This window comes from Phascolarctos cinereus, unplaced genomic scaffold (genome assembly GCF_003287225.1).
Source record: "Phascolarctos cinereus isolate Bilbo 61053 unplaced genomic scaffold, phaCin_HiC Scaffold_726;HRSCAF=1367, whole genome shotgun sequence".
Lineage (NCBI taxonomy): Eukaryota > Metazoa > Chordata > Mammalia > Diprotodontia > Phascolarctidae > Phascolarctos > Phascolarctos cinereus.
Genome location: NW_027556098.1, coordinates 193699653 through 193712993, shown reverse-complemented (window position 1 = coordinate 193712993; position 13341 = coordinate 193699653). Strand labels below are relative to the sequence as shown.

Sequence of the window (13341 nt, the reverse complement as noted above, 5' to 3'; positions counted from 1 at the left end):
TTTGTTGATAGCATAGTATGAGCCACTAAGAGATAAGAGATGTTTACCTCTGCTAATGTTTCAACAGTTATGTTTGCTCTTATCGACAGGAACTCAGAATGTAGGCTTCACTTTTAGAGCTTTAAAGGCAAATAAATAAAGAATAAAAGCGTATTTGCTCCAACTTTCCATCTGTTCTTTAGTACGTAAATGTGTCGACACCAGTCATTTGCTTTTTCTTGCCTTCTCTGATATCCTTAACAAACATATGCCACCATTACCCTACCACTCCAAAACGTCTTTGATTACCTCCTCAATTTAAAAATAAAGTACTTTCTATACCAATAAGATTTCTTAGGTGCGTTTCTGCTTAAATGGTACTTAAGTTCCCCATTCTACACATTTCACATTGATACTATGAAGTTGTGAGATTTTCAGATTTTGTTATTGTGGAAATACTTCAGCCCGGGTATAATTGCTTATGCATGTTCATAGTAATTTGTGCTGGATGAGATGTTAGGTATTATTCTAGGCCAACCCATTCAATTTAGATTCGAAGAAATAGAGACCCAGAGAGTCACTTACTAGTTGGGACCTGGGGTGCCATACATTTATACTCATGACACTGACTTTCTGAAAATTATAGTTTGAATGTTAAGCTAAGCCTAATTCATGTGTTCATGAGTGGTCATTCAGATTCCTTTGTTCTGATTGTGCCCTTTGTGGTTTAATGGTAAATTGAAATATTTCAGACCAACCATTAACAACTTAAGGTGTTTTAAAATTGGATACTTTTAAAAAATCTGAGTACCTTAATATGGAGTAATTAATAGTGGAGACTTGTTTCAACAAACATCAGGTGATGGAGTTTCCATTTCAGGTCACATTTTCTGGAGTAAACAGTCAAATGTGAGCACAAGTACATTAATTAAAATTATGCTGTTTGATCAATTGCAAATTCTTCCTCCATGAAAAATAACAACTTAAGAATTTGCTTCTATGTTAATTTCAGCATCTGGTCACGATATTGCAGAATTGTTATTCCCATAAAGGATTTTCTCTAATCAAGTGATTTAGTTGCTTGGGCTTCAGTTTTATGCTTTTATAGGATGTATTTATCCAGGCTTTGGCCAACTCCTACTCACTAAGCTGTAATGAATGCCTCTCATAGAAGTTGCTGACCCCCATACTTGGTAGAGAGAATTTCCTCATTCATGAGTTCCCTATACTAATGAAATCACAGGTCTAATCCCTGTATCCTGCATGATATATTGCAGTGTCTAAAAAGCTTAGGAATTTATAGTAGTCTTAGTTTATTTCAAATGACTTGGCTGTGATTTGATTTTTAAAAGCACGTTTATGTGGCTATTAGTTGTTTGTTAGTAAATGAAAGGAATTCTAAATTACCTTTGGGTTTATATAAACTTCCCAAATAATGATAGACTGGCATGCATAGCATTTTAAGATTTTACTAAGTATTTTTCTGGTGATAACCCTGTAAGGCAGTGGAAATATATTTTTTGGTCCAGGCCTATAATTTTAGCATAAGGTACTCCCTGTATGGAAACTTACTAGCTTTAGTTGCCTAGGCCACTGAAAGTTTACAGCGTTTATATGTGTCAAAGGCAGAGCTTGAAGATTCTAAGGCTGACCCTCTCTCCATAATGCCCAGCTGTCTCTCACCTCTGTCTTAATAGTAGGAGAAAGCAGACTCAGACTAAGGAATTTGTTCTAAGACGTACAGCTAGAAAATAGAAGCACAAATTTAAACCTTAGTTTGCTGACGTTAAGTAACCAATGCTTTTTGTATACAACTCAGGGTTATGCAAGATTTTTAAAAAATTTTTAAGTCTTATTAGATGGGAGAGTTAGGTTATATAGAATTAAAGAATGATGCCTGGGTGCCGGTCATTTGACCATATTAACAAAATACACTTTCCTTTCAGTTTTGTTAACATTTTAAATAATGGAGGGAAGGGAGATTAAGTGGTGTTTAATAAGCCAGAATATGCATGGTATCTATCTGATGCCATCTATCTGAAAAATCTTTCATTTACACTCAAGACATCTAATTTTATGGTGGCTTTTAAGAGAGATTTGACTCAGGATAGTTATGGTTTATTTAACAGAAAGAACGGAACTATATTTGTTCCATGTCCATGGATCTCACGGTAAGCCCGAAATGAGAACGGAGTTTATGTAAGGGCAGCAAGACTACATTTCAGTTAACTACCTTTTTGATTAGTCATTTCCTTCCTTAAAGGCCCTGTTTTCCCAAAGCCCAAAAGCCTGAATTAGTCTTTGTGGGGGAACTGGAACTATAAATGAAAGAAACCGTAGTAATGTTTTTCAAGTTAGGATGTTGGGAAGAGTGTGGGATTAAAGGCAATGTGACTACATCATCATTATTATTATTATTATTATTATTATTTTAGGCTTTCCATAAATGCCTACAGGGACTGAAGCTCAATTAATGTTTAATCCCTTGGTTTCCCTTTATCCCCTGGATAAAGCTTTGAGACTATATTAAAAAGAGGCTTCGTGCTGTACTGCAGGACTGGGGATCAAGAAACCTGGGTTCTCTTCCCAGCTGTACCACTAATTCCCTCTCTGACCTGACCTTGAGCAGGCTCTTAATCTCGGTGATAACAATAAATAAAATACCTATAAAAGCCAGGGCCTTCCTACTTAACATAACACTTATAGTTACTTTAAATTCTAATTAAAAAAAAAAACCTTGCAGCCCTACAAGGACTAGCATTATATATAAATTAGAAAAATTGAGTCTAATAATCACTGTTTAGCTGCTTGGGAATTCTGGGGGAGGCAGGGAGGGAAGAGGCCACAAAAAGTCTTTATAAATTAATACATTTCTTATAAAAACAAACTACAAGCTGGATATATAAAGCAAGCAGTGAAAGGGAAAGTGATGCTATGTTAAGACTTGCAAATCAGATGGAAACTCCAGTTGCCAGACCCACCCCTTGTTTATGGAAGAAAGGGGCTTGTGGGGGCAGTTCATAGACAAAGTTCAGAAAAGAGTTAAGTGACCTGGAGCATCTTCATTCTGCTGTTGTGTCCTTGTACAAATACAGCCCTGATAATTTACTGGTTCTGACAAGTTCTGCAGAAGGGATTTGATAAGGAAGGTCTGCTCTAGCCGTTCCAGTAACTCTCCAAGTAAAAACCTTTCACACATTAGGTTTAAAGACACATGATGTCAGTCTGCACCAGTAAAATTTTTCCCAGGTGCTTACAAAATGTATAGTTTTGTGTTGTTTTTTCCTCCCCTAAAAGAATCATAAATTAAACATTAGGGCTCATAATGTTTGCATTTGGAGTAAAAAGCTGCTACAGAAGAGTTTGTATTCCAGAGTAGTGAGTTATGTTTCAAGTGATTCATCAAATAAATTCCTAGCTCCAGGCACTGCTGTTAACGCTTCACTTGCTGGACATCAGCATTTATATAATTTTAAAAGCAAATTATTAAAATATTCATAAAGATTCCTTCAGTAATTGGTTTATAAAAGTGACGGGGTTGAGCCCCAATTTGTCAACCCTAGGCAAATGTCCAGTGGTTGTAGAAGTTGGTTGAGGATGGATGCACAGCTCCAAGGTTCCCTCCACCCCCCTTTTTGTCCACCATGGCAGCTATTCCAAAGATGAGTCAATTTAGTTATTTGGAACTCGTTAATAGACTAAAAACATGGAAGAAAGTTTGATATCCTGTACAACACATCCCAATGTTGGTGTGATGTAACTTCAAGTTTTAATTTGAATGAACCAAAAAAGCCCTCCCCCCTACCCATTACCTTATAGCTTTTAAAAGCAAATCACTGAAATATTCATAAAGGTCCCTTCAGTAATTGGCTGAATTTGTCAGCTTCCTCAGCTCATTTCATGCTGTATGTAAATTTTAAAAGTGCAGCAGCTTCTTGGAGAATTTGGTTTGTGGTAGATTTTTTTTTTAATTGTTCCCCCCCTCCCCTTTTTATGAAGGAAGTCCTAAGGGATGGTGATGACTTTACTAATACTGCCTCCTAGTGTTCTTCCATTTCTCATTTTTAGCCAGCCTTTTATTTTCTGATGTAGGTCTTAATTCATTCCATCTTGCAGACAGCCTCAGGAAATAACAAAGAGGATCTGTTTCACTACCATCTTTATGCATTTTGGAGATTTTACTAGTTGGGGAAGAAAGTAGACCTTAAAAGTAAAATGTGTGTGTTTGTATGTACATACACATACATGTACATGTTTATGAATTTTACTTACAAGGTTTTATAGAAGTTGCATATTTCATTCGTACTGTCTATTCACATACATAAGCTGATTAGTGCTTAAGAGCCTGCTGATACCCTCAGCAAGGAATCTATGATTTAGAATCCATCCAAGTCCCTTACTAGGGGACTTCTATGAGCCTTACCTGTAATTTATAAGTGAAGGAATTTATTTACCTGTAATATTGTTGTGGGACTTCAAAATAAATTATTAATAAACAAGTGCCTAAATGCTGTAGTAGAAAGCACCTTACAGTTAAATCTAACTGATTTGGACAGCAGGGTGGGAGAGGAACCAGATCTAAAGTAGTGAAAAGTCCTTTTTTCAAAGGCATGCATCAGAAATGAAGTAGGCAAAAAAAACATTAGACTTGTTTTCATGATTATAGAAGAATACTATTTAATTGAAATCAGATATTTCCTTCAGTGTTTGAATTCTGTCTGCACGTAGTGGTCCCTCAAGTCTAGACTGCACCTCTTGCAGAGTAATCTCTTATTCAGTCTTATCTGACTTTTCATGGCCATGGACCAGTACTGTCAGTGGGGTTTTCTTGGCAGAGATAAGGGAGTGATTTGCTCTTTTTTTCTCTAGTGGATTAAGGCAAACAGAGGCTAAGTCACATGCCCAGGATCCCACAGCTAGTAAGGGTCTGAGATCACATTTGAACTTAGGTCTTCCTGACTCTAGGCCCAGAGCCCTGTTCACTGAGCTCCATCAAAGCCTAGCACAAGTAAGTACCTCTTTCATGAAGCCATTCTTTTTCAGTTAGTAGTGAAGTGTGGCTGGGAAGCCAGCCTAGAAAGCCAGAAGACCTGGGTTCAAACCTCATTTCTAACTAACTTACTGTGTGACCCTGGGCAAGTCTCTTGTCTGTCATAGACTAAATAAATTATAGAGAAGGTTGAGGCCTGCATTATTAGGTGAGTTCCGTCATCTGGATGTTTTTTAATGAAAATGCAGGTCCAATCCAATCCTTATCTCTACCTTTTATGGAATCATTTTTGTCAATTTATAAGCATTAACATAGTTAAAAATTAGCAACCATAACAAAGTACTTGCTATGTGCCAAACACTGAGGGGGACAAGGAAAGGTAAAAAACAGTCCCTGCCCTCAAGGAACTTGCGTTGTAATGTATTTACTTCATACCTAATTTTGTTGAGCCAGAAGTGAACTTAGAAGTCATCTAGTCCAAACCCCTAGTTTTACAGATGATAAAACTGAGGCTCACAGAAGTATTGTCCAGATCAGCAGAGTGGATGAAAAATTGAATTAGACATGGTCTGACTCTTCATGACCCCATTTGGGTTTTTCTTGACAGATACTGGAGTGGTTGCCATTTCCTTCTCCAGCTCATTTTACAGATGAGGAAGCTGAGGCAAACAGGGTACTAAGTGACTTGCCAAGGGTCACACAGCTAGTAAGTGTCTGAGGCTAGATTTGAACTCATGAAGATGAGCCTTCCTGACTTCAGACCTGGCACTCTATCTATTGTGTCACCTAGCTGCCCTAATAATCTTTGTTAAAAGTCCTTTTAGCCTTGCTGTTAGAATGTAAGTGCTTTAAGGGCAGTGAGCATTTTGTGCTTGGCTTTGGAGCCCTATCCCTTCGCCCTGTGCTTTCCTATCTATAGTAAGTAGATGATTAATACTTGCTTATTGAACTGAAATAACTTGTCCCCCCCAAAGTAGATTTATAGTTAATAATATGTTAGAAGTTAAACTTGAACCTGTTCACCATACGGTAAAAATGACACAAGAGTGGAGCCTAAGTCCCCACATAGAACTAAACAAACTGTTGAAAACTAGTTGGCCAGAAAATATAAGTTCACAAAAATAAAATTTTAGAAATAGGGGAGATGGAGAGAATTTTGGGGCTCTAAGACATCCTCAAGATTGTCTAATCACGGATTCCTAAAATGCTTTGGTTGTAAGGAATCTCCTCTAGTCCAGCCCTACCTCATGCCTCCTTCGTATTAGAGGTGGAGGTACCAGTCCAGAGAGCCCAGTGACTTTGGCTGTGGGTGACAGAGCTAGTCAATGGTATAGCTAGAGCTAGAATCCAGTTCTTTTGTCTGCTCAACAAATATTTATCATAGATTTAGAGCCAGAAGTGAACTTAGAGGTCATCTAGTCCAAACACCTAGTTTTACTGATGAGGAAACTGAGGCTCAGAGGACTATTCAATGCCAAACAGATACCAAGTTGAATTAGACATGGTCCCTACCCTTAAAATGCTTATGCCAAGCAGATAGAGCCATTAAACACAGAAGCAGACAATGTTATAAATGTGACATGAAGTGTTATAAGATATCAGGGAAGGGGGGAGGCCCTCACTTCTGACTAGGATGATCTGGAAAGATTTTATGAAATAGGTGGCATTTAAGCATGGCCTTGAAGGATGGATAGATTTTCAACAAATAAAGTTGGGACAGGGAAGGTCAGAAGAAAATCAGCAGTAGTTGTGATCAGGGAGCTTTAGGGACTCACAATCCAATGTATTTTCCACTATACAGATGGTATATCATGAGATAGTATATAGCCACAAAATAAAGTATATATGACTGCTTTGTCTCAGAATGGTCATAGAAGGAAGGAAAAAAACATTGAAGCAGTGTGGCAGGACTTTCTGGAGAATGGGAACTTGAGCTGGACTTTGTGGATAGATCAGTGGTGAATAATACCCCCTGTGTAGGTCCCTTACCTTTTCAGCTCCCTCATTGGAATATAAGCTCCTTTTTATCGCCAGGGCTTAGCAGAGTGCCTTACACATGGTGGTGCTTAATACAGACTTACTGACTCAATCTGATTTTTAGTTGGAAGGGAGCACTTGAGGGTATTGCCTTTGACAGATGAGGAAACTGATACCTAGAGAGATTCAGTGACTTACCCAAAAGTTACACAGCCAGCAATGAGCAGAGCTGGGATTTTGGACCCATCAGAAGTGATATTACAATGTTCTAACCATCATACCATGCTCCCTCCCTTAACCTGCCAGTAAGAACAAGGGAAGATAGTCCAGCAGAATGGATTATATCATAAGCAGAGGCAGGAAGATTAAAAAATCACAGTTCAGGAAATCGCAAACAGACCAGTTTGACCATAACAGCTGGGGTAGGGGTTCATTTCATATAGGGCTAGTGAGAACTAGGGGCCTAATTGTGGAACATTTGTAGACTTTATCCAGTAGACAAAGTGGGGCAACTGGAGTTTTTTTGAGCCAGAAATGTGACAAATCAATGAATCAATGAATGGATTGAAAAGACTGCCCCCTCCGCCACACCATTATGTGTTTACTATGTTCCAAGCAGTGTGCCTATTAACCCTAAGAATACAGATAGAAAAGTGAAAATAAGAAATCTGCATTTTAATAGAGGGAGAAAACCTACATAGGGAAGTGGTGGCTAAGCAAGGGCACTTGTGGAAACTTACGGGATGATGAATGGGGCAGAAAAATGGGTTAATTCATTCCTTCCAGGAACAAAAGCTGAGTTAAGTGGTTCCAGTACTGGAGGGAGTTGGCAGGGTAAGGTGACTTGTGAGGTTCTCCTGGGAAGTAGGGAGTAAGGTGATGCAAGGCTCAAAGCAATGTTTTGATCATCAGGCCATGGTGGTACCCCGTACAGAATGGATTAGAGAGAGAAGGATAAGTCCTGGGTCCATATGCAGTAACATAGGTCATTTTGGGATGGTAGCAGTGGGAACAGGAAAGGATGGGAGAGTTCTATAAGAGGTATTGTGAAGGAATTTATGGGACTTGATGATCAGTAGGTATGAGAGAAATGGGAAGAATGAAAAATTACTTCCCAGTTTTAAGGTTGAATGTTTAGAAAGGATATTAAAACTCTATTGTGAGGATTAAGTTCAAATGAGATAATGCATAGCACTTAGAGCACTATGGAAGTAGGTATCAGCTGCCATTACCCTTTCCATTTGGTGTGGTAGCTTGCACCCTTCCACATTTTGTTAGCCTATGCAGTTCTTATTCATTTTTATTCTAAAACTGATGAGTGTACAAAGCTGGAGAAATGGGGAGGAGGAGAGCTGTTGATAACAGGCCATAAGATTTGGGTATTTGTAAGTCTCCTTTGTCTTTGACAATACAGTTTCAGGATAGGGAAGCCTGTCTGTAGAAGGTTAAGACAAAAGTGGCTTCTGATTTGAGAAAATTGACAGTGAAAGGAAAAATTAGAGAAGAAATAGCAGAATCATTTGAAGGGTTTTTGGCTTGCTTTTTTTTCCTTCAAAATAAGGGAGATTTATGCATATGTGAAGGCAAGTGAAGGAGCCAGTGAAGAATTGGGCATGCTGGTATGCTAGAGGGAGATAATAATTGAGATGACGATGTCAAGCCAGATAGAATTGAGACCATACTTTTGGAAGAGGAAAAAACTTTGGTGTAATTTTAGGCTCATTAAAGTTGAGGGTGAGATCATCAGGAGAGAGTGTTGGATTTGAAGTCAGAGGGCCTGGGTTCAAATCCGACCATTTACTCCTTATGTGAACTTGGGTAAGTGACCCATCCTCCTTGATTCTTCCTTTACTCATTTGTAAATCGAGGGGATTGGACTAAATGACCTCTTAAGATCCCTCATTAAAGGGCTCTAAATCTATAGATTTAGTGGACAGAGAATGGAGAAAGGAGGTAAGGGGTGAAGGGAATCAAGCAGAAATGAATAAAAGAATTTGATAGCCAGCATGGAGGATCCAGTTTGTTAGCCAGCATGAATTTATAGTGAACCAAAAAGCAGTGTGCACGTCACTTACACAGTGCCTGGCACATAGTAGGCACTTAATAAATATTTATTGATTGAGTAATTCGCTTTCTACCAAAGCTCCTGGCCTGGAATTCCAGAGTGGACAAAGTACACGGGGATGATCAGGGGATTGGCAGGGTGGAAGTTAAGGTGAGGCATTCTCGTGTTTGTGAAGGTGAACCGTGGAATCCAGGTAGGCCAGAGTCACAGGGAGCCTGGAGAAGTTCTCATTTCCTAGTGAAGAGTTAAATTCCCTTTCTCCCCCATCCTAGCTAATGGGCCTGGATGAATTGGGAAATCGAGGTGACTACTTGTGAAGGGGAGAAACCGCTTCAGGGGTTAGCCCAAGTGAGAGGAGATAGCAGGGAAAGAGACAATGGGTTGGAGGGGATATTAGTGGTGGGAAAAGGGAGGCTATTCATTCTCTATGCATGTGTCATATTAATATTCCAAACGCACAGATTTGACCATATTACTCCCTGAAGTGGCTTTATATTTTCAAGGCGGCCAGGTGGCACAGTGGGCTGGAGGGCCTGATATCAGGAAGACCTGAGTTCAGACACATCCTGGCTGTTACTTAACCCACTGTCTGCCTCAGTTTCCTCAACTGTAAAATGGGGATAATAATAGCACCTACCTTCCAGGGTAATTATGAAGATCAGATGAAATAATATTTGTAGAGCTCATAGCGTATTTGCCTGGCACAAAGTAGGTGCTTAATAAATACTCATTCTCTTCCCTTTCCATTCCCATCACTCTTGTTTGCATTTAAACCCCTTCACGGTTTGGCTCCAACCTATCTTTCAAGACTGATCTTTTATCACACTATTTACATCTTACCCAACGGTCCTACTTGCTGGTCCCTGAATGATGTGTTCAGCTCCCATATGTGAACCTTTGCATCAGCAGGCCTCTGTATGTGAAATGCTCTCCCTCTTCTACGAATCCCTCATTCCTTTTGATGCAGCCTGCTACATAAGGCCTTTCCTGATTCTCCATACCCCTGCCCCCGTTGTTAGTGTCCTCTCATTTCTGAAATATATATTTTGTTATCTTTCTGTGTACGTGTTGTTTTCCCCAACTATAAGGTAAAGGCCCAAAGAGCGTGACCTGTTGCATTTTTGTCATTTGTATCCCCAACACCTGGCACAGTGGCTTACATGGGCCTTGGTTTCCTCGGAATGTTTGCCTAATGAATGCTCAAATGAACATGGTGGGTGGTACTAAAGGTCAGTGGAGTTGAGGAGGGTGCAGAACCATATGGTTAGATGGGTTGTTAACATGGATGCTAAATTCACTGAGAACAACAGGTTTCTAAAGTTTTTTTTTTCTTTTTTACTATATAAATACCGTATATAGTTGCAAAGCAGATGCTCTACCATCAGGACTGAATTGGTGACACACATTTTTCTTGGAGTTGGAGCAGTAGTAGTGATGGTAGGATGCTGTGCTCCCCCTCTGCTTTGCCCCCGATAATCTCAAACCAAAATTACCCATTCATCAGGGTTCTGTTCCCTGGCACTTGGGAGCTACCTCAGCCCCCTCAACAGAGGTATTTGTACACCCTAAACACAGAACCAAACGTAATACTTTCAGTCCAATCCTACCTGCTGTGTTTGAGGGGATAATTAAAGGTGAATACTGGCTTTTTTTGGTTACAATTCCAAAAGGAGCTAATGACTTTAGTGGTGATGGTGATTACTGGCAGAGTGTTGGTACTCTTATAGTGTGGCGTTCAGCATCCATCTTTAATACAAGGTGGTGAGCCATTTTCTTTCAACCATTTTGTGAACTGTTAAATATTTAGGGGACACCATGATGCACAAAAAGTAGCCCAAACTATTTTCCTCCTCTTTCATTCTATCATATTTTTATAGCAAAAGGATTTTCATGATCTTTTTTTTTTAATTCTTGTGGTTTGTTGCCAATGTTTGTTGACAACTTGTCTTATCTTTCTTATTGGTTCTTAGTATGTTAATTGACCTTTCTTATGCTTTAAAGAGGAAAAAATGGCAGCACAGGCTTGTATTCATTCTGTGACTTCTAATTCACACAAAATAGTGGGGATGGGGCAAACAGTTCAGTTTCCTTTTCAGCTTGGTATAACGGTTATATACTTAAAATATGGTAATAATTTACAGACAGCAGCCATATACTCTGCATTTCATCTTTAGCTGACCCCTGAAATTTTCTTCTTCACAGGTGAAGTCAGTGATAAACCTCTTGTTTGCAGCATATACTGGAGATGTGTCAGCCCTCCGAAGGTCAGTTAAAAGGGGGGGAGAGGTTGGCTAGAGAAAGTCTGGTTGACACACATATTGAGCTTAATTCTTAATAAGTGGTCATTTTAAGGAAAACCAGAAGTCACTTCTTAATTTTTCAACTTGGATGGAAAGGCCCCGGGCAAAATTTCAAAGGGGGCAAAGCTTATGTTAAGCATCCTCCTCTGAAGTCCCAAGTAAAACTGCTGCCCCTAGATGACGCTTACTTGTACTCTTGGGTTTTTTCCATCTCTTTTGATCTATAAAAACTTATGTAGCTTATCTTTTATCCACGGAGGACCTGATCTTTGTATACTGAGGCTAATCTAATAAACTATATTTATGGGTGCTGATGCACTGGCCATGAGGGGGTCCGCAACCTCCTTTCCTCCTCCAAGTCACGTTTTAACAAATGACCTTCTGGAGACAGATGTTTCTCAGGACCCTTGTTGGCCAAAAGGAATGGCTCTTAAAATTAAACAGTGGCAGAAAAGTAAGTAAAGTGTTTTTGTACAAGTAGAGCCTTTTGGTATGCCTAAAATGCTGCATAGGCAGCTGACTACTCCAGCTTTGTGTACCCTTGAAAAGCCTATCATTAATAGAGATGTAGAGCTGGAAGGAAATCTTTAAGGCCATCTAGTTGGTGAAATCATTTGTCCACGGTCATATAGGTGGTAAAATAGCAGTGTCTGGGTGTGAACTCCATTCCTTTGGACTCCACATTCAGTGGATCTTGTCGCCATCATCTATCTAGGCCTTTGAAATGGAAAGATCCTAATATTTAATTTCCACTGATGTGTTTGAAATCTCTGATTCCCTGTTTAAATTGCAGATTTTAAAATGTAGAGGAAGCAGGGCTTTTGTTTGTTTTTTTGAGTGCGGGGGATTTTTTGGTGTTGGTTTCTTGTTCTCCAGAACTTGAAGGTGCCTGTTGTGCTTCCATTCTTCAGATCTCTAAGTACTTATCATAATGAAGTGTAATTGTCTTGTGAGGTGCTCAGTGTTTATACCCCTATGCCAATCAAGCAAGCTAACAGAGAGAAGCAAGGTAATTCCCCCAATATGCATGTAAACTAGTTGTCCAGTATCTTGGTTTCCATGAACCTCATTATAGAAGGAGTCTGCCCAATTTAGCTAGCCAGTAGGATTAAAGAGAAAAGTTTGGCTGAGAGATTTTCAAGGTGATTTGTAGGAAGGGCAGCAAGCACTTGATGTACTAGATTACCTTTGTAAGTGCCACGAGTGAATTAACTTTAGAGTGTATTTAATGAGTGATTATGCTTGTGAATTTTCAGATTTGCTTTGTCAGCTATGGATATGGAGCAGCGGGACTATGATTCTCGAACTGCATTACATGTTGCAGCTGCAGAAGGTAACAACAACTAAGCCTGTTATTTATTCGTGTTCACATTAGCTTTCTGGTAGAGACTTAAGGCCTGACTGTTTTTGTTTTGGGATTACAGGTCACGTGGAAGTAGTTAAATTTTTGTTGGAAGCCTGCAAAGTGAATCCTTTCCCCAAGGACAGGTGAGTGGTTGTTTCAGCCTCTCCCTTGTAAATATGGAGGTCTCTGCTGGTTCCTTTTCTTATACTGGTGGTGGCTTATTGTCCCTTGTTAGATGGTGGTGCTTTTTAAATGAACACTCATACCTGCCACCATGATGTTGTTTTCCAGCTGATCTCATAGTCGACAAGTTCCTTGTTTCTGATGTGTAGTGTCTACTTGCAGTCTTTCTTTGCTCCCCTTCCCCCCCCTTACTCCAAACACCCAAAATCTTATCTAGGGGGACTGCATATATATTTGGATTTTTCAGGCTGCTTAGCCAGTCAGTGTTTAGCATCCTCTTTGTGTCGACACTATAGTGACTGTTGTGGGAACAGAAGACTGGTTCCTTGACTTCAAGGACCTTACAAACCTAATGAAGGAAAAAAGATAAACATGTGAACACTTATATAAATGCACTTAGAAGAAATGCATATGGCAAATGCACAAATAATTAATGGTACAGAACTACATAAACAAGTACTGAGGGCTCTTGGAAGTTTTGAAGCTGGATGGTAGGATGCTG

General features: G+C 39.4%; 1 protein-coding gene across 1 annotated transcript in view; it reads left to right on the top strand.

Annotated features, from left to right (window-relative positions):
- The window catches only part of GLS (glutaminase), an 87795-nt gene that overhangs the window by 69588 nt on the left and 4866 nt on the right, over positions 1–13341 (top strand). The window contains exons 15-17 of the mRNA XM_020993585.2: positions 11214–11275; positions 12568–12644; positions 12736–12799. Coding sequence (XP_020849244.1) covers positions 11214–11275; positions 12568–12644; positions 12736–12799 — 203 coding nt within the window. The remainder of the gene's footprint in view (positions 1–11213; positions 11276–12567; positions 12645–12735; positions 12800–13341) is intronic.